We start from the raw sequence: 21211 nt of genomic DNA, 5'->3' as shown, positions 1-21211 counted from the left end.
TAGCGCTCCTAGAGTGGGGTGTTAAGATACTCTAATGTGAATATTCCGTGTTCAGGCAAGTTCCGGCAGCCAAACTAGGCGTTGACTTGTGCAGGAGAAAGTGGCGAATTTGATAGGATATATTTCGGAGTGGAAAAGTGTGGAAAACATTGTTGATTTCCTACATTTATTTAGAATACCATTCCTTCCACATGGTGTCTGTAAGGGTTTTTGTAAATGGCATTTTTGTGACCTTAGTAAGGTTGTGGCATACTTTCTGTTTGCCATTCCATTCCCAATAAAGGTGCCTTTCAGAAGATATGCAACTTAAGACCTCGCAAGATTAAAACTAACAGGACAGGACAATGAAATTGGGCTATACTTTCGGGCCTTACTGACCCCATTGAATAATCACGCACGAGTGTTAACTTTGGGCGCATTTTTCCTAGTCTTGCTGTGGACATACAGATAAAACAATGCCATATATGAAAAATTCAGACATTTCTTAGCCCCACTGACACAAAAAATAAACAAAAATCCAAAAAAGATTTTTTGAATTAAGAGGCGCTAGATCGGGAAAATCCCCACTGTGCAGTGTCAGGTAAATAGGTACTGCACTACATGCATATGCAAATTGCATTGTGCTCACCATTGAGTAACTGTACTACTCTGAAATCTGAATATTTATGTATTATGGTAGTGGTTGTACTCGTGTCCCGTTGTGCTCATATGCAAGGCCGACGTCATGTGCGCATGTTATGTATTTGGAGCAAAATCAGAGAATTTAGCATGAAACTTGGCCGAAATCGGGGATCGGAGAGTATGCTGCTGCAAATGCCACGCGTGCGCACAGAACTCGCTCGCCGTGCATTTATGTGCCGGGCTACCACCGCCTGGAACCGCTTGCCAGCCGAGCTCAGGAGGAGTCGTTTATTGTGTCACCCACGGAGGTGAATCGCGAGACATGGGGAGTAGATGTGCTCAGTTTTATCGCATTTAGCAATTTTGTAAAGCGCACAATGCAGGGTGTTGTTATAAAACGATAAAAAGCAATCGCCCCGAGCTTTAATAGAAGCAGATAACCACAATTTGAATGATGTTTCCAATGTCAAAATGCTGAAACATTTATTTCTTTTATTCTTTTTGGCCATGGGCCTGGGCCCCATGGGCCTCGCCATGGGCCTCGCCAACAGAAAGTTATTAATTTTATTTACATTTAGCTTTTTTATGTGAATTTGGGCCTCTCTCGAAAAAATAGTGGGCCCAATTCGCTGACTTTGGTTTTTGATAGGGGGTACCTTGACCCCCGGCCTTCGCCCCCCCCGCAACAGTTTCCATAAATTGGCACCCCTGCACTATACATTTGTATACTCATGTATGTATGTAAATGTACGTTGGGAAGCCGTTCGACACCTGGGGGCCCCCACCGGTGGGGGCCCCCCGAGAAAAAGTCGGACCAGTTTTCCTTACGCGTCGACGCCCCTGTTGTGGTAACCATTTGACAACGTTTAAACGACGTTGTAACAACGGCAAATTGTTAGCTGGGAACTCGTGGGAATATGCGCTTCAAGCCAACTAACACACACACCCACGTGTGTCATAATGCTGAGAGATGGCGTTCACTCGGCTTGCTCCTAACTTACGATAATTCTCTCGCTAGATGGCAGGCCTGATCCCAATGTCGCGGATCCCAATGTTAATTTCCACGAGACACCAATCCAGTGTTATATCATCCATGGTAAAACCCAAGGCCCTAAAACATAAAACCCTACATTACTTTAGCGGTGGGCTGTACGGGCTCGCGACGAAACTGGGCGACCGGCGAAGTACCGACCAGTACCGACCACGCGACCCGCGAAATCAGTGGGAAAGGACTACGCGTCTCAAGCTTCTTTTCTTGGAATTCCAATGAACTATGGATGCTTTGACTGATGCAGACTGAAGTTTTCATGTTTTTTAGCCCATGCTGTTTGAAATGCTTGAAAATAATTACAGTTGCATGTTTCAAAGGTTGCAGCAGTTTAGTGACAATTCCAATTCATTTCTCGGAACCTTGAGAGTCACGCGGAAGCGCGTTGTGCGTCGAATTTGTTGTTGAATTCGAAGTTGGCGCACCTTGAATTATAATTGATTGGTTATTGACAAAGACATTATAATATTCACATAATATTATCATCAGTAATATTTCCAGTAAGTGTGAATGGGTGATTAAGTTGTTGTTTGGATTCCATGCAGGTTGTGTGGTTTTGAGGAACACCCAAGGCTATATAATGATAAACCGGAACACCATTGCCATATATCAGTAGGTGGAACTATGGTCATGAGTACCCAAATATAGGAACGTTCCCATTTTTGGGAACGGAGTTCCCAAATATGGGAACGGGCGTTCCCATTTATGGGAACGGAAGGTAATTTTTCGGCCGTTTGCCCACTAAAACTTATGAGTGCATCACGTTTCAAAATAGTGCACGCTAATTTAAGTATCTACTAAGACTCTATAAAATTATCTTTAATCTGACCGTTGCACAAGGAAATTGACCGTCGAATGATATTTTTAATGATTTTTTGAAGTGACGGAATGGTGAAAACATGGGTTATACTACATTTAACTTGCAATTTTAAGGAAAATGAAGCGTTTGTTACATTTTGAGGTCAAGTATAATAATTTTCGCCTGGTTATGAAGTTTCATACTAGCTACACCAGATGCTGACATATGCAAGCGAACACGCGGACAGTCCGGGGGTAATATTGGTGACATTTGGTGTCGGGGCGCACGACCGCATGGAACGTCAGTGATTTTACCGAACTACTGTTGTAAACTTAGTTTCAGTGGTTTAAAATTATTCAGCTGTATTTTATCATCCCAGAAAGACATATTTTATTTGGATGCTAGTTGTTTAGAGTTGTTTTATAAGGAGCGTCATGAGCGTGGTTTTTGTCTTCCGTGTTTCTAAGCGTGATCGTTTTGGGGGAATTTCTCTCATATTGGTCGCTCTGTGTGGCTTATTTATAATTTTTGCTGATTTCGATCATTCCTCGTGCCCATCCTACCAGGCCTTTTGCCACTTACACTCATCTAGAAAGGAAAAAACTAGATTTTCATTGGGACTAGTTGTTTTGAGGGTGGAACATATTCAGCGTTCCCATTTTTGGTTACTTCCTTGTGCTCGTCAACTATCGGTGATAAACAGACAGGTGCTTGACATGTCTCCACCCTCGGCGCGGACGGTGGATATAGGTATGGAAGACCTTGTTGAACATCGCTGAGCGTTGTGAATTACGTAATCCTACAGAGGGGGGCGTGCCCGCTGCGAGATCGACGGGAATAAAAGCGCAGAAGGCTGGGCGAAACATGCGACGGTCTTGCCGGAAAGGTCATCTGATGATTGTTGCGTTAACAATAATTTGCGGCGTTGGACGTGATGCTTGTTAAGGAAAAGAGCCCCTGAAAGGCGTCGGTGAAATCGTTCCCAATTTTGGGTACGCCGTTCCCATAATAAGGAACGCTTGCAGCGCCAGTGTACGAGAGCGTTCCCAAATTTGGGCTCGCGGCCCGGATGATGGACTGCTTTAGAAATAGGGGAACGATTTGAAACTACGATGGGCCTTACAATATCAAACTCTTTCCCAACAATATTGAGACAAATATCAGGCGGTTCACGATCGTTTTATATTTTTTGGACGTCATTTAACGGTTCTTTTTCTTGTTTTAAATAATGCCTACATGGCGTTCCCATATTTGGGTTTATCGTTCCCAAACATGGGAACGAAAATGCGTTCCCGAAAATGGGTATGCTTGACCATAGTTCCGCCTACTGATATTGGGATGAATGAAATGAAGGTATAGTCTGTTCTGTTCCATATCAAGCTTGTGGTCTGAGTTCCTTCGGCAGTTGGTTCCTCCAGTCCACTCATTAATTTGTGGTTTGAATGTAAGCTGTATGTACAGGAATCACACACTTCCTTTAGAAGGGCACTGCGTCAGTGTGCGTCACACTTGTTTTTTGCAACCAAGGAGAGGTGCTATACCCAGAGATGCTTTCTAATCAAACCAAGCCAAATCTAATCAAACCTTACCTAACATTACCTACAACCTAACCTACACTCTACAGTTGGTTGCAAAAAAAAATTGACTCGCTTTACTACTAGACTAGGTACTAGGTAACAAAGTGAATTCCAAAACATCATGTAGGTATTAGGTAAGCCATGAAGTGTTTTTATTTTTGCAAGCCTGTATTCAAAGTATAAATTTAAAAATAAATCAAAATAGCTTTTCAAATACTGAACCCAGACTACCAAGTGCCAGTGCTATAATTGTACTCCACATTGCTATTGTATTGGTTCATCAACACTTATCATGTTACACTTACACAGCACTTATGTCTGTTACACTTATGTTACATGTTACACTTATGTCTGAGGCACCCCTTAAACCACTTCCATGTCTGACATACTCCTTTTTTCTCCATAAGGTGCTCTCGGGACTCTGATGACATCACCTCGCCCAGAGATGACGTCGGATGAGCCACTGGCGGACCAATCATCAGACTGCCCCGATGTGGCGTCACCACCCTCTCTGGCTGCTGTGGAAGAGGAACCAATCGACTCCCCAGAGCGATCGCCGGGAGGTCCGGAAGGACCAGAGTCGGACTCTGACTCTGAGGACTCAGACTCTGGCCAGTCGGGAGTCAGCAACATCAGTGGACTCAACTGGAAACCTAACGCAGGTGGGTTTTGGAGGAGATTGTGAAAACACTCTGCTGAGGATGTTTAAGGTAAATGACTGAAAGAGAATGTGGGGAAGCTGGTGAGAGATGATGGAAGCTGGAGCAGAAGAGGCAATCCTGGCCTATGAGATTATGACTTTACTGATTCTCATTTCAGTTTCTCATGTTAAAAATAGCAGACAATTGCTTCTAAAATAATTCGTAAATCCGCCGCCCAGCGCGGATGACCTTGAGCTCGCCGTCTGCTGCAGCCCCAAAGCCGATACAGCGCACTGGGGCGGTGAATTTGCAATGCCAGATCACCCACAACTCTCTGAAATTTTCCACCTATGATGTCACCTCCACCCCGTCTGTCTCTCTATAACCCCACTGATATCTACCCCGCCATTCCCGATATGCTGGGTGCAGAGCCAGGCTGGCGTGGACCGCCGAGAGGTACAGTAGGTGTACAAAATAAGTCCTCTCCGTATGCGGGCAGGTGGCGCCCGAGTAGCGATCAGGCACTAACTGCCCGCTGGTGACCCGCATACGCCGGGGACTTGTAGACCTACTGTACTGCACAGTGCACTCCCTGTCTCTAACATCTCTAATCTCTATAACCCTCCACAGGTCCGATATGCTGGGTGCAGGACCAGGCCGGCGTGGACCCCCGGGAGGTACCACACACCCTGTCTCTAACCTGTCTAATCTCTACCTCCACAGGTCCGATCTGCTGGGTGCAGGACCAGATAGGGGCCGGTGTGGATCCCCGGGAGGTACCACACCCTGTCTCTAACCTGTCTAATCTCTATAACCCTCCACAGGTCCAATATGCTGGGTGCAGGACCAGATAGGGGCCGGTGTGGATCCCGAGAGGTGCTGCACACCATACGGCCCGGCCTGGGGCCGATACCTGGCCATATCGATGACATCACCCTGTGGAAGGTGGGTAGAGGCGGGAACGGATTCCTTCAGCAGTTAGGGAATGACATGCAAGAGCATTTACAGGTAGCAACTCAGTTACCAATGCCCTTTGCTTGTGTTTGTAGTGTTTTACTTCCGATGGGCACCGATGACTACTGTAGTCCGGGCGCTCAAAAACCCCAATTCATTATCATCATCACTTTCGAGCTTGCGACTGATGCAAGCAAGGGCAATGTATTTGAACTGGGTCTCGATTGCTGCAAGAGTGTTTGAGCCCTTAGAGTAAATACAACAGCGTATTATCTCGAATTATCACTAACGTTTTGTCAATCGATGACTACATTTTTGCGTGTGGATTGTGGAAGAATTACTTTATCAACTGTTAATGTAAGTGCATCATGCATTAAATATGTCTTTTCAAAAGCGAAATTGCTTCATTTAGGCAATGCTTCAGTCCATTGAATATTTTGAAGTGTAATGTCTGTTAACCTAGAGCAATGTATTTGTACTGGCTCTCGACTGCTGCCCAGAGAGTTTCAGCCCTTGGAGTAAAAACACCTGCAGCTAGCCAGGGCCGCGGAGTCGGAGCCGGAGTTGGAGTTGGAGTTGGAGTTGGAGTCGGTCGGAGTCGATAGTTGTGATCGGAGTCGGAGTTGGAGCTGGTTTTTGGAAGCCGGACTCGGAGTCGGAGTCACTGAAAATCCATCGACTCCGCAGCCCTGCAGTTAGCCTGTCCATCCCTGGTCCATACAAGGCCATATATAGGGGTCCATCCTTCCAATCGTGACTCGTCTGTATGTCTCTGTCCTCAGCTCGTGATTGAGATACTGAGCGAGCCTCCGCGCCGTGAGAAGCTGCGTCATGTCAACACCCTCTCCGACGTCGTCAGGCTGATCCGTGGGGCCACCAACGTCATCGTACTCACCGGAGCCGGGGTGAGTGAAGTTTGAAACAGAGGGGGAGGAGGGGCAGCACATACTGGTAGGGGAGCGGTCTTATAGGGGGGGGGGGAGTAAGAGTCGAGAGAGGAATGATATCTCGTATCCAGGAGTGATGGTTGGCCGTGTGAGTTGATGATGACTTGACTTGTTTTGAGACACATGTCTTGGTGCGTGCGTGGAGGGCATGTTGAAATTGTTACATAGTTTAAATTAGTTTAAATGGATGCTTTGTTTTCATGTTCATGATAGGTGATATTCTTGTCTGTGGTTAAAAATTCATGTGCTTTTATGAAAGTCTTACATTTTATTATCACTGTTATTCCTAGCATAGCTGAACCCATGGTGACAGAGCTGACAGCTTATTGGGACCCTTCCATCCCAGTGTTACGCTGCTATAACCAGTATGACCCGGAGTGACCGCTCTGCCCTCCGACCTCCCTCAGGTGTCTGTATCGTGCGGCATACCCGACTTCCGGTCACGTGACGGCATCTACGCTCGGCTGGCGGTCGACTTCCCCGACCTCCCCGATCCCCAGGTCAGTTCAAGGTTAATTAGTTAGGTCGGAAGGTAAGCGAAAGGTTAGCATTCAATAGGTCACGTCAGATAAGGTGTGACAGTTCATCAGATGACATCAGAGCTGGTGTGAAGGGTCATGGGGCTAGCAAGAGGTTTCAGGTCATTCAAGATCAGTGAACTGGTCATGAGGCCACGTTTAAAAGTCAATTTTAAGTGATCAAAGTCCATTAGAAGGTCTGATAGATCACGATCAGTAGTTAATGTCGTAACTTCAACGACAGATCATCAAATCACGTCTTGGTCAGGTCAGTGAGAAGTGATCAGGTCACGTCGTCTGAGAAATCAACTTTCAATAGTATTGGCTGTGTTCCATGGCTAGCAAGTCTGCAGCTATTTCACCTCCACTGTGTTCCGTTTTTTTTTCCACAGGCGATGTTCGACATACACTACTTCCGGCGCGACCCACGGCCGTTCTTCAAGTTCGCGCGGGAGATCTATCCGGGCCAGTTCAAACCGAGCCCCTGCCACCGGTGAGGCAATGAGGGAGGGTGAATGAGTGGTCAGTGGAGACATTAGTATACCAGGCGGACAACGTTTCCAGGGTTACAGATAACATGTAGCAAAGGCATCCGTTTCACTGTGGTTGATACGATAGCAAAATGGGAAGAGTGCTGTCTTGAAGTCGTTGCTGGCAACAGATAGAAGGCACCTCATATCATCTCATCTCATCTGTATTTCACATACATACAACATGTATAGACATGACGAACGTCCTGGGATTGGCGCACAGCCCAAGTGAGGCTGTGCGCCACGCGGGTCGCGACCTCATTCCTAGTGGATCAATCTTTACTGGGGGTGAAAATTCTTGTTATTCCCATAACTATCCAAGCGAACTCGTCTTAACAACGTCTTATCTCTTTCCCAGTTTTGTTTTGTTTCTGGCTTGTGTTCAATCACCGATAGAATGAAAATAGACGACCAGTGACAGTGGCTAAGTCGAAATATTGCATTCTTACCGACTCGTACATTTACCGCCCGCGTCCTGTCGCCAGGTTCATCCGGATGCTGGAGCGCCAGGGGAAGCTGCTGAGGAACTACACGCAGAACATCGACACCCTGGAGCAGCAGGCCGGCATCGAGAATGTCATCCAGTGTCACGGTCAGTCAGTGTGCGGAGAGGGCGGGTTCGAACCCCGGGCTGGGCGAAATATTTTGGTGATTTTTGTGGTGGGTTTATTGTTGGGTTGTGTTGATTCCAATCGGCAGTTAATTACATGCCCTCCCCTTTATCCCGCTATACTAGCTCTATTCGACCACTCGATATCTCTAATTGTCATCCCCTTTGCCATCCACTTCTCATCTCAAATACCTCTATAGTCTGTTCCATATCAAGCTTGCAGTCGGAGTTTCTTCGGCAGATCGCTCCTCCGCTCAACAATTTATGTCTTAAAATGTAAGAACTGTATATACAGAAATCACGCACTGCTTTCAGCAGGGCACTTTGGCTGCAAACTTGAACGGAACAGAGTATAGTATCTTTATCTCTGTCTCATTGTTATCTCAGATCAGCTCATCCCCTACACATTTTGTCATTCATAGGCCAAAAGCTTGTTCTTTTTTTCTTCCACTCATCTCTTTGTTTGTTTCTTTCTTTCTTTCTTTCTTTCTTTCTTTCTTTCTTTCTTTCTTTCTTTCTTTCTTTCTTTAATCTTTCCTTCTTTCTTCTGTCTAGTCATCTCTCTCCCCTCCCTCCCTCCCTCCCTCCCTCCCTCCCTCCCTATCTCCCCTCTCTCTCTCTCTCTCTCTCTCTCTCTCTCTCTCTCTCTCTCTCTCTCTCTCTCTCTCTCTCTCTCTCTCTCTCTCTCTCTCTCTCTCTCTCTCTCTCTCTCTCTCTCTCTCTCTCTCTCATCTCACACATCACCCCCCTCTCCAGTCGTCCACAGGCAACCTTCTCTCTTTCTTCTGTCATCCATCCCTCTGTCTCCTTCTCATCTCCCATCCTATTCTTCTGTCATTCACATCAACCTCTCCTTTTTTCATTCATCTCTATCTTATTCACATCTCATGTCTTCTGTCGTTCACAGGCTCGTTCGCCACTGCCTCCTGCCAGCGGTGCCGGTACCGCGTCCCGGCCGAAGAGATCAGGGAGGATATCTTCCAACAGCGCATTCCTGCGTGCCCGCGCTGCCCCGCCTCCGCCTCTGTCGTCTCCATCACTTCTGGTAGTGGTAGAAACGACTCTACGGCGGCTGGTGGTGGAAGCGACTCTACGGCGGCTGGTAGTGGTAGCGACTCTACTGCCCCTGGTGGTGGTAGAAGTGATTCTACCGCCCCTGGTGGAAGCGGCCACGGTGGTGTGGACAAAGGAGAGGATTTGAAGGCTACCTGCAGCTCTGCTGACGCTGCTACTGCGGGTGAAGCGAAGCTGAATGTGAAAGGTGGTGCTACTGAAGGAGCTACCTGTGGTACTACTGATGCTACTGGCGGTGCTGCCGCCGGTGTGTCATCTAGTGCTACGCCTAACACCTCAAGTGCCACTGACTCCATCACGACCGCTGCCGCCAGCACTTCATCCAACACTACCACTGCAGACTCGTCCATCACCACGCCTGCATCAACATCTACACACGCACCTACACAGCCCTCGACTCACCGCTCTGCGTCGGTCGACGTCCACGACGTCTTTGTGGCTTCAGCAACGGACTCGGCTGATGGTGAGGCTATGGCTGCGGCTGCTGCCGCTGCTGACGCCTCGGATGTGATTGGCGTGGATGAAGCCCTTACACACGGCGCAGAGGCAGCGATGCATGGAAAAACGCATCAGCATGGAAACGTGCATGGACATGGTGTCTCCCATGGGCATAGGTCCACGCACAAGCATGGTGAAAGACATGGACACGGTAGACCGCACCAACGTCATGAAAAAGCCGAAGGACATGACGAAGTCAACCATCACAGTGGAGTAACTCATCACCATGGTGCAACCCACGAAAGTCATCAACACAGTCACAAACATCATAGAATGAAGTCTCAAAGCTCCCACACATCTAACTCAAACTGTGAAGGAAGTACCACCTCTAGCGGTTCTACCAAACCTAGCGCCCATGCGGAGTCAGCGTCAGAAATCTCGGCCAAGAGCGGCGAGGATTCTTCAAGGATCCCTACTGTGTCCTCTTCTGAATGGACGTCCTCCGAGCAAGTGTCCTCAGAGCAAGGACACACTGAGGAGAGAACAGCTACGGTAGATGAAGACACTGCCGACTCCGGGTTCGCTGCCTCCACGCGAGAGGCGGAAGACGATGGTGCGAGACCTTCCGGCAAGGGTGAGCACAAGTGTAGGTTTGTGTGGTGATTGTGTAAGGCCGTAATTCCAAAGTAGGGTGCTCGCTGATTGCACAGAGCTTTCTGCACTGTTCTAGTGGAGGGTTAGTTTTATGGGCGAGCTAGAGCCTTATAAATTAATTAAGTGGTATGCTGTTGGCAAGCAAATCAGGGGCGGAGCTTCCTATACAGTTGGTGGGGCGGCTGCCCCACCAATAAGCGTTTTGCCCCACCAACTTAAGCTGATTTTTAAGACTTTGTTGCTTTGCAAATGAATCTTTTTCGCATTGCAGAGCTTTGGAATGTCTGTTTAATGCAAAATATTATATCTGTAATGATAGGAATTGATTCAGTGTGGCATTTTATTCAACTTTATAATCGGACATTGTGGGTTTGAGACTTTAACCCTCGCCGGACCTATTGGTTTTCTACATACGCGCCGGCCGAGGGGGGGCGGCGGGTACGACCCCCCCTCGCCGTTTCGCCCCTGGTGGAGCTAGCGCGTCGCGGAAAAAACGAGCGTGTGCGCCGTTACGAGACGCAGAGATTGGTACCCGATTTTAAGGTCCTAGGTCAACCGGTGACCTCTGAGGTCAGGTCAAGTGCCCCAAGGTACGGTTCAGTTTTTGGTGAATAACTTCGCAAAAAACGGCCGCAGAGCGCTGATTTTGGCAGCATCGTGTTCGCCTCGCTCAGGCGCGTCGAATGATATACTTTTTGTCCGGGTCAGGTCAACTTGGGGTGTTGACCTCAGGTCAAGGTCAGGTCAGCACCCCCAGGTCACGAAGTTGGTTGAAAGAGGTCATGTCGCATATCATTCGATTCGGAAGGCCTTCCTGAGTCCATTGGTGGCTTTCCCGACTCGCTAGCTCAATTTGATCAAGAGTTATTGACGAAAAACTAATATGACCTTGATGACGTCATAAATGACGTCACGCAAGGTCAACATTGCAAAAGTGACGCATCTAACCTTGTAAGGAGTGCACCAAATCACGATTCTGTGTGCTTGAGATAGTTAGAGATCGTTCCCGGCGCCAGAATAGCAGTTTTCATTTTTCCCCATTGACTTATAATGGTGAGGTCACGAAAATGACCTGACCTCATATGACCTTTAGGGAAAATCCGAGATATACAAGTTGTGAGACTCATAATGGATACTAGATCCTGCAAGTTTCATTTCCCTGTGACATCTCCTCTGGCAGTGAGGGCGTTGCGAAGTTGCGACATCTGAAGACCGTGCAGAGGTTCACTTATGACGTGATAGGTCAGTGACCTGACCTGACCCAAAAATTCGGTTTGTGTCAAAAGATGCGGCTTGGATCAAAGGTCAGGTATGCCAAGTTTCAGCTCTCTATCACCAGCGTGTTCGGAGCTATCGCGAAAAAACCCTATGGGGGGGGCGGCACCCGCCCCCCCCTCGGCCGGCGAGGGTTAAAGCTCCACCCATGAAGCAAATGCATCAAAAATATTTTTACCTTTCCGAGCCTTTAACTGCTTTTGGTTACAAATGCTGCCAGTTATCATCAGGCTTGCCTTAAGATTGCTTGCGATCATATTATCTGCATGCCTTTTTATTCTACTGACAGATAACAGCTTCTTGACCCCCTTCTCTCTTTCCCTCAGACGACCGGCCGCCGTCCATCATGAAGCCTGACATAGTGTTTTTCGGCGAGGGCCTACCGGATGAGTTCCACCGCAGTATGGAGCTGGACAGGGAACGGTGTGATCTGCTCATCATCATCGGATCCAGCCTCAAAGTCCGACCCGTGGCTCTTATACCGAGTGAGTGCTGGGATCGAATCCAGGCAGGGGCAGGATTTGTGTTTTTCTTGTTTTCTAGCCAAAGCATCATTTACCTTTTTAAATACGACCCCATTTCTGAACAGACGGAAACTTAGTGCCGAGGGTAAATTTTTCGCATCATTCGTAGCAGAATGTGTCGGCCGTTTGTTTCTGGACACATTGCGCAAATTTTGTAATTTCCAAACGCTCGTCATTCCCCATGCCAAAACATTCGCTGGGTTTCGGAGTGTTGTCCTCAAGAGAGCTTCTGCTTTGTAAATGGCCCAAACCTGCCTATCACGTGGTTTTGTGGGAGCCCCCCCCCCCCCCCCCCACCAGAGCTGCGGCCGGGTCAGCCGCCGGGCCGCCAGCTGATTGGCCGGCTGACGGGCCACAGCGGGCGCTGACCTCGCCTGGGTCGAACCGGAGCAGGCTGCAATGGGTCGCGGGTGTGCCAGACGGCAGTATCTGACTGCTAAAAAAAACTTACTTCGTCATTTTTAATTACACTTAAATTCATGCCACTACTGGGCCCAATCTCACCAAGTGCGGTAAACTCAATTTCGGGGTAGTTATTTGTAGCTACGTAGTGGGGTAGTTTGGTAGTTTGCCCCAAATTGAGTTAACCGCACTTGATGAAATTGGGCCATGGTGTTGTTCTGTCGCAACCAAGATTATAAGTAGCAGTGAATGGAATATTGGTAGAGGTGCAGCCGCCATACGGCTTCCCAGGTAAACCCGGCCTCACAGTGGCATGTTTTGCTTTTTGCTATATTTGCCATGTTCGAGTTGTCAAATATTCCTACATTTTTAATCAGTAACATTACCTAATGAGGAGTCAGTTTTACCTCACGTCTTCCTATCATCACTAAGTGAATATATAAAGCAAGGGCATTACTATGACGTTTAATTTGCTCGTTGCAGATGTTTTATGACTTAGTTCAAATAGGGGAGTCGGCGGGGCAGGTAAATATTCGTAGTAATGGATCCCATGGAAGACGTCTCCGCACTTCGTATTACGATTGTTGTGTGTCGAGATATTCAAGGCGCCAGGTCAGGGACTTCATGTTTTCGCAAAACCGCTTATGTAGTATGCTATGCTGAGGAGTTCCGTTTGTGTCCTGCAACCGCGGGAAACTTCAAAGAGTTGCCGCCCAACGTGGGGCTCGAACCCACGACCCTGGGATTAAGAGTCCCATGCTCTACCGACTGAGCTAGCCGGGCGCTGAGGGAATCGCATGTTTAGGGCTTTGTGTTCATTGTAGTTGATATTCATTCATATATTCATTTCTTGTTTCATTCATTCATTCATGGCTTCATTCATTCAGTCATATTTACAGGGATCGCTTGTGCACCATACAAAATGCGAAGCCAATGAAGCGTTATTTGGAGCGATACATGAGCGAACGCAATAGTAAGCCGAAAAGTGGAACTTGCGAGCCTTGTGGCGGGAACCCTTCCAATGTGTCGACAACAGTGTATCAAATGAGCGCGACTGACGCCGGTGTTCTTGGTATGTAGGAGCAGCCCCCGCACGTGCGCACGTGCAAACTGGACCCAAACTGACTTGTTCACTGCACCCTACTAACCGGTCCCCAACTGTACCAAACTTGAACACAATCGGCTCAGTGTTCTCGATATTTGTAAGCCATCCTGGCTCGCGCTCACGTGCACCCTAACCCGGAGCCGCCGGCCGCTGGACATCCGGTGGAGATAGGACACCGCGGGTGGAGATATGACACGGCGGGTGGAGATATGACACCGCCGGGTCGGGTGGCGAGTGCTCGACACTGCTCGGGGTTACATGAGCAGAGTTAATACGCATTACAAACGGACTACAATGGTGAGCGAATAGGAAAATCCGTTCCTGATACGCATTTACTTGCTCATGTAACTACGGTCACTGGCTAGTGGGCCGGCGGCGATTACGGTTAGTTTAGTTCTGAGTGGGACACGAGCGGCGGAGCTGCTGTCTGAACTAGACAGGGGGCATTCATATGTTCCGCAGTTCATATGTGCCACACATATTCCACAGCAGATTTTGTTGGTTAGGTTTTAGGTTGTAGATTGGTAGATACCAGGTTGTAGGTTGTAGGTAAGGTTAGGTCAGGTTAGCTTATGTTTTGTTCTATATTTTCTTTAAAAAGAGATAGGCTATGTATCGTGAGACGTGAACTACGTATGTGGCATATATGATATACATTATACACCCAAATCGTCGGAAATCATGCCTACAAGGTTACTCCTACAATGGCAGGCCTGATAGCTAGCAGTCTTTTTCCTGACGTTTTTTTTTGTGTTTTATTTTAACCTTGTTTCTCTCTAAAAGGACGTGTTCCTTCAGTGTGTGACTGTACCCTCTCTCCCTGTGTTTCTCAGGTTCTGTCAACCCGGACGTGGCCCAGATCCTGATTAACCGAGAGCCTCTGCCACATCTCAACTGTGACGTCCAGCTGCTGGGCGACTGTGACGTCATAGTGCACCACCTCTGCCACCTGTGAGTACTGCCGACGATGCGGTGTGACGTCATTTTGACGTCAATTTGTAGTACCTTGCTTGCCATGTCGGGTGGTGTCGGGAATGCGATGTTAGTTTTGCGTGGTAAATGGTGACATGATATGGATGAGCATAATATTAAGGTCTTTTGAGTTCACTAGGTTATACTCCTACCTTATTTTATGGTATATAACAATATAATAATAACAATATAACAATTTTAGTATATACCTACCTTATCATATATTTGTTATTAGTATGCTAATTGGTATTATCATGCTAGGTTGAAACGAGGATAAGGATAGCTCAATACATTGTTTTCGATCTCCTTAAATGCCATTTTATCGATTATTTTCTTTCATCGGCCTGTTCCGAACACATCAAATAACATTGAATGATGCACTGTCGAGTGTTTTGCAAAGCAACGTTTGGTTGTCTGTGCCTACTCAGCTATCAGTTACTTAGATCCGAGAGTGACAAAGTTGGACCAGTTGTTTTTCTGCACTGCAAACTGACCGCGCGCTAAGTACTGCTATTTGAAGTAGTATTCGACAGGTTGAAAGCCTTGTGACAAGTTGCATTGATCTCAGTCTTAAATCCACTAGATCAGACTTTACATGCAGTTTTCTTATGTATTTCGAACCTCATTTAGGCCACGATTTTGCACATTGTCCTGCGAAGAATGCCATATGTTTCATGATGTCTCGTGATGCAAAAGGCCAAGTGATTGATCCTTCTGTAAATTCAAATCAACCAGTTAACCAGTAAAACGTTGACTCTGTAAACCAGTAAAACGCCTTTTGGGGCGACCAACGGAGCTAGCGAGAGGGTGGGCCTTGCACGTGCGAAATTGCGAGCGGGTACTTCCAACGAACTTGTGCACTGCACCCTACTAACCGGTCAAACGATGTGCCAAATTTGAACGCAATAGGCCTAGCTGTTCTCGAGATCTGGAAGCGGCACCCTGCTCGTGCGCACGTGCAAAATGGGTCCCAACTGCCTTTTGCACGGCACCGGCCTACTAACCGGTCCCTAACCATGTACAGACTTAACCCGCGCCCTGCTGGGGGTCCTGGATTTCCACGCCCTGCTGGGGGGGGGGGGGTGTTTGAACACCCCCCCTTGTAACTCGGCTCCTGGGCCACGTAGCGATACGCGGAAGGCGGCGTTCGAAAGAGCGTCAAAAATAATGACGAAATCACTTCGGTCAATTTTTTTGGTCAGGTCAAAGGTCAGGTCACCAGAGGTCATTGAAGGCAAAATTTCGCCGATTTCCAGGTCGAATGTCGAAAATTTCCAAGAAGCCAACGCATAACTCGGGAACCAATAGAGCTACAGCGCCGCGGAAAAGCGCATTCGATAGCCCTATTAACGCCCTTTCTGAGTAATTCTCTCAGATTTGACCTAACGTCAACGGTGTTGCCTCCAGGGGGCAAAAACTGCAAAAATAGACGATTTTTTCGGAAACAGTTTTTCTGCAATAACTTTTGACCCAAGCCTTGTACGAGCTTACTTTTACCGGCATCGTGTTCCTCTCGTCAAGACGCATCGAATGAACTATAACTTGACCTTGAAAGGTCAACTTGAAAATTTGACCTCAGGTCAAGGTCATGACCTGACCGGAAAGGGTCATGTTGCATATCAGTCGATCCGTATCGTCGAGCTGAACACATCTAAGGCGTTTTCATCGCTCTAGCATGCCTCTATCAAAAGTTATTTGCAAAAAACTGTTAGATACCATTCGTGACCTAAGAAGACCTCAGGGCATAAACAAGGGTCACGGACACCATTTTCATGTTCAGTGTGTCTAAACCACTTGTAATTCGGTGTTTGGGAGTGTTTATAATGTCTTGCATCCAAAAGAGGCGCATTTCAATTTTCTCCCATTGACTTATAATGGCGAGGTCGCAAAATTGACCTGACCTTAGGTCATCGATATCAAAATTCTGAGATATACATTTTGTACATGCTATTGCCTTTAGCAATCGCTGAAAGTTTCAAAGCGATCGGTCACTCGGTGTAGCTATGACAGACATTGAAAGTTTTTATGAGGTGAGGTCACTTCAAGTGACCTGGTGACCTGACCTTGAATGACCTTGGTCTGAAATTTTTACAACATGTGTAGAATTGATGTATGATAAGGTGTACCAAAAACGGCGGCGCTCCGCGCCGCCGTTTTTGAGATATTCGCTAAAAACCACAAGGGGGGGTGTTCAAACACCCCCCCCAGCAGGGCGCGGGTTAACATGCAGTTTTCTTATGTACCAAACTAACACTTGTATTGGTTAATCTTCTGCGACCTGAGTAGAGTGACTACCAAGGCTGTGAGAGTGATACTAGAAGACATGTGTCGGGCTATCTTGTTAGCCGCCAGGCGAGCCGCCGTGTGCCTGTCTCGCGAATGTGGTCACTTCAAACATTTGCTGTGAGAGACTGAACACGAGAGCAAGCAGAGGAGAGTGATGCCATTATGAGTTTCCACGAAATATTCTCTCGTTAGGTGTCGTTCCCAGTCACCTGCATGCCATAATGCATGTTTTTGCGAGTTAAAAATGTTCCCATCCTTTCTTTGGTCCACCCTGTAGTTCTGCCGTGCAAGGGCAAAAACGATAATTTCAGGTCAGAGGTCATTACCTCAGTTCAGGGGTCACCTTAACGTAATCATTTTTGCCTTAGCACTGCAGAATTGTGTTCGTGTGCACTACATAGCATAGACTTAGCACTGACGCTCACCCCCTTCCCTCACAGGCTGGGTGGCTCTTTCTCCGAGCTCTTAACTGGTGACGGAGACAAGTCACCAACTCTGCCTCTGAGGGAACTCACCGAGCTTCCCCCTCGCCCCGCGCCATCTGCGCCGTCCTCACCGCTGGCCGACCCGACCAACGAGAATGATACTGACGCCCTCCGGCACTGCTGGCAGAGGAAACTGAAGGAGAGCGTCGCTGCCAGACTACCCGGTGAGTACGGGTTCGAATCCCGAGAGGGGTGGGACTTAAGGTGCGATTTTAGATTAGGTATTTAGACACCGCGACGGTCTAGATTGACTAGGTGGTTAGTCAGGTAGAAAAGCAGTTATCCTTGTAATTCACTGAAGAGCTGTTAGCTACATCATAGTTCTTGCTTTGAGTAGATTTGTTTTGTGTCGGTGCGCTAAAATTTGGCCACCGTGATTGAAATCAAGAGACTCTTCTTGACCGTTCTAATTTTCACCATGGCGGTAAGTTAAAGGCTTTTTCATTATGTTTTTGTGTTAATTATGTTGTTTGTGTGTCAGATAGACTGAATCATTCTGATTTACGTGCGATCGGCGAGAGATACTTATCAGAAGAAGTTTTGTTACGGGCGTTTGCGTCCGCCCTTAGTCTGGCGCCTGGCGCCGCCCATGTCGCCTCCCAGATGGGCGCGCCTGGCGCCGCCCCTGCCGCGTGACCCGGGGCGGGGTCAGCGGCTGGCTCCCGCGGACGGGCGGCTGCCCGGGAGGGACATGTAAACGGCTGAGGCGAGCGGCTTGTTCCCTCGTGCTTTTGGTGCGTTCCGCCAGCAGTATATGCAACGCATGGATAACAAGCGTAATCTACTATGGACGTCAAACCCCTTGAGACCCCACTTTTTTGCGATAATTTTTAAATGTCAACTCTCGTTGACAATATTCTGGCAATGTGTGTTTCAGAACCTGCCGAAACTTTTATTATTAAGGTATTTTGACGCCAAACGATTATGAACGGTACTTCTCATTCACTCGTAATGCTAAGGTCAATTCAGGCCCGGGCAGAGGCTTGCGCTCGGCCACACTCGAGCCCCGCCACCAGCGCCATCTGCTCTTAATGTCATCTACCAGCGCCCGCTACCGCTACCAGCTACCGCCCACCATCAAGCCTGAATGGAGCGAGAGACGCTAGTGACCGGTCGCCGGGCAAGGAGCGCCGGAGGGGTAGGGCGGAGCTTAGCGCTGACGTCATTACGTGGCTCCTCCCCATGAGCGCGTAGCCTCTACCCAAACAGCAGATTCGTTCCGTGAAATTTAACATTACGAGTGAATGAGAAGTACCTTTCATAATCGTTTGGCGTCAAAATACCTTAGTAATAAAAGTTTCGGCAGGTTCTGAAACACACATTGCCAGAATATTGTCAACGAGAATTGACGCATTTAAAAATTATCGCAAAAAAGTGGGGTCTCAAGTGGTTTGACGTCCATAGTTACTCCCGCAATATTATCTACATCATTTTGTTTGTCATGTTTATGGTGGTTTCCATTGGCCCCACATTTACCTGACTGACGCTGCCCTTTATTCTTCAACAGAGGGCACCTACCTGCACCAGCCGCCGTCCCGGTACATTTTCCCCGGAGCGGAGGTGCTGGTCGATCCTGACGACTCGGACAGCGACAGAGACTCGCTGGATTCGGACCGCGGCAGTGACGATGAGGTGAGTTGGTGCTGGAGGGTGGGTTCGATTCCAGCCACGGGATACTGATTTTGCGTTTTTCATTCCTAAAGCGTTTTATTAAAGTTGCATGAATCAGCGTTGTTAATTGTTTTTATTAATATCGAATTTCGACCTTAAATTTCTGAGCTGCTACAAAATTGCTTTCTTTCGGCACATTGTGTTGCAACTCAGCAATAGATCTCTTCGCATCTCATACGTCATATATTACAGGTTTCCTATAAATATTTTCTATTTATAAACATCAGGGCATATCATTATGGTAATCATCCTAGTGCGTGTCACCACACATCATCTCGGAGCACATCAGGGCACTAACACCGCGCCCCTTCTCTTTCTGCAGTCTCCGACCGCTGATGGCGACCATCTGAACAACTCCACGGATACTCCAGAGACGGGCGTCACGCCTCCACACACCGACTCCTGTCCTCCAACGCCTCCTGGACGTACTGCAACCTCTGGAGCATCATCAGGAGCACCGGGAACGTGTTCTACATCTACTGCTGAAGAGGAGACTTCAGCTACGCCGACGGTGAACCCTTCTTCGACATCGGATATCGAGAAGGAGCCAGAAACGGTGGGTTCGTCAGGCTCAGCCCTGAAAAGGCCGATCAGTGAAACACTAGGAGAGGAGGAGAGTGATGTGAAGAGACCGGCGTTCGGTGGCGGAGGTGAGCCTGGCGTGTCTTCCGCCACCGCCAAAACCACCCCCGCCACCGCCCCCGCTGGAGACAGTGGTGGCGCGCAGAGTGCGTCGGAAAATGCCACCGGCTCAGCTGAAGCGATCAGCTAATCTACCACTTCGGGATTCGATAGAACACACCGAAGTTGGGGTCAGCTTAGTGAGTTTTCACGTGAATACCTGCACTGGATGGTGACCATAAATATCTATTTTCATACAGTGTCTATCAGTGTGCGTTAACTAGCGTTGTGTCCTGTGACTAGTGCAGTTAGACTGAGTTTGGAGCAGGGAAGTGAAAATCATGAATCCGACTGATCCGGTTAGAAATCAATCATGGGAACTGTTGTGGAGCTATGAGCCAATGGTGAGCTAATTTAGGGTTACGAGCTCTATGGAGCTATGGGCCAGTGGTTAGGTTCATTGAGATTTCAGCCAGTGGTGAGCTAATTTGGAGCTCGGGATGAGCTAATTGGAGAATCTGTTGACCAGGGATGAGCTATATGAACCAGTGATGAGCTATCCTGGAGCCATGAGCCAGTGATGAGCTAATTAATCCCTTTGTCGGCATGTAGCCGAACACGCAGACCCGCCAGATAACCAATTTTATTCGTGACATCATGACACACCGGAAGTTTCTTTTTTCTTCAGTACTTCGCTTCAGTTTAATGATGTGTTCCAGAATAAAAAGAACCATTTCATCTATCGTTATTGGTGATCGATTTTATTTTTCCACTTATAACCGCTCACCTCTCAAAGAAATTGCATGTTTTAGATACATACATGCGATACTTTCAATTCAGATGATAATTGATCGGAAATGCGATCATTGGATCGCTGCAGATGTAGCCGAACCTACAATTTTCTCTTTATCAAAGGTCAGGAGAATATAATTATGAAGATATAAATGAATATATAATAAGATGAACACCGCATAACCATGCATGCGCGTCGTGCATTTATAATATTTTATATATCGCCATTGGAAGCGAGATGGCCACACTATTGATGTACCCGGAGAACCCAACAAACAAACAATAATATCTCATACACTCAGATGACTTTTTCTGCGTCATTGGACTAGCGTCTGACACAATAAGGTGAAGGCCAGCACTGTTTGGCGCTTGTGGTAATACCGGAAATAACTTATAACTAGATGGATGCCACTTTTCTGTGCCAGGCTGTGGGATGGCGCCACACTCTTTTTCCATCATTTGGTACGAGTGCTGCCTCAGTCATTGTCTGCTCTGAGAGGACCTGGCTGAGTCTGTCTCTTGAGGTGGCTCGTACGTTAACTTGTCTTTACCCCCGACCGTCCGTGATTGTACTTCGGGTTCGTCGGATATACATATTTAGTGTAGGACGGTGAGCTGAAGTCCTCGTCATGTCATCTGACACACGAGTCACCAGACGTGGTGGTGG

The 21211-nt window shown here is 47.7% G+C and overlaps 1 protein-coding gene and 1 non-coding gene across 3 annotated transcripts; one reads left to right on the top strand and one right to left on the bottom strand.

The window, feature by feature from the left end:
* Positions 1 to 1751: 1751 nt before the first annotated feature.
* Positions 1752 to 20490, top strand: LOC122368511. 2 transcript variants are annotated; one of them, XM_043342500.1, is made up of 14 exons: positions 2055 to 2169; positions 4453 to 4707; positions 5410 to 5462; positions 5563 to 5631; positions 6423 to 6545; positions 6995 to 7087; positions 7498 to 7598; positions 8121 to 8227; positions 9153 to 10391; positions 12013 to 12171; positions 14551 to 14668; positions 17416 to 17624; positions 18968 to 19092; positions 19454 to 20490. In XM_043342500.1, exons 2-14 carry the CDS (start codon positions 4470 to 4472, stop codon positions 19901 to 19903), a joined length of 3084 nt encoding a protein of 1027 aa, XP_043198435.1. In that variant the 5' UTR covers positions 2055 to 2169; positions 4453 to 4469; the 3' UTR covers positions 19904 to 20490. The 2 variants fall into 2 exon arrangements, with proteins under 2 accessions (XP_043198434.1, XP_043198435.1); XM_043342499.1 differs by lacking the exon at positions 5410 to 5462 and having other exon boundaries at positions 1752 to 2169; positions 5511 to 5631.
* Positions 13323 to 13395, bottom strand: Trnak-cuu. Its single transcript has one exon. It is a non-coding gene; the product is annotated as a tRNA-Lys (tRNA).
* Positions 20491 to 21211: the final 721 nt, after the last annotated feature.

This window comes from Amphibalanus amphitrite, unplaced genomic scaffold, assembly GCF_019059575.1.
Source record: "Amphibalanus amphitrite isolate SeventyFive unplaced genomic scaffold, NRLGWU_Aamphi_draft 000954F_arrow, whole genome shotgun sequence".
Taxonomy (NCBI): Eukaryota; Metazoa; Arthropoda; class Thecostraca; order Balanomorpha; family Balanidae; genus Amphibalanus; species Amphibalanus amphitrite.
Note: the sequence above shows the minus strand (reverse complement) of the source record. Positions and strands in the feature narration are given on the sequence as shown.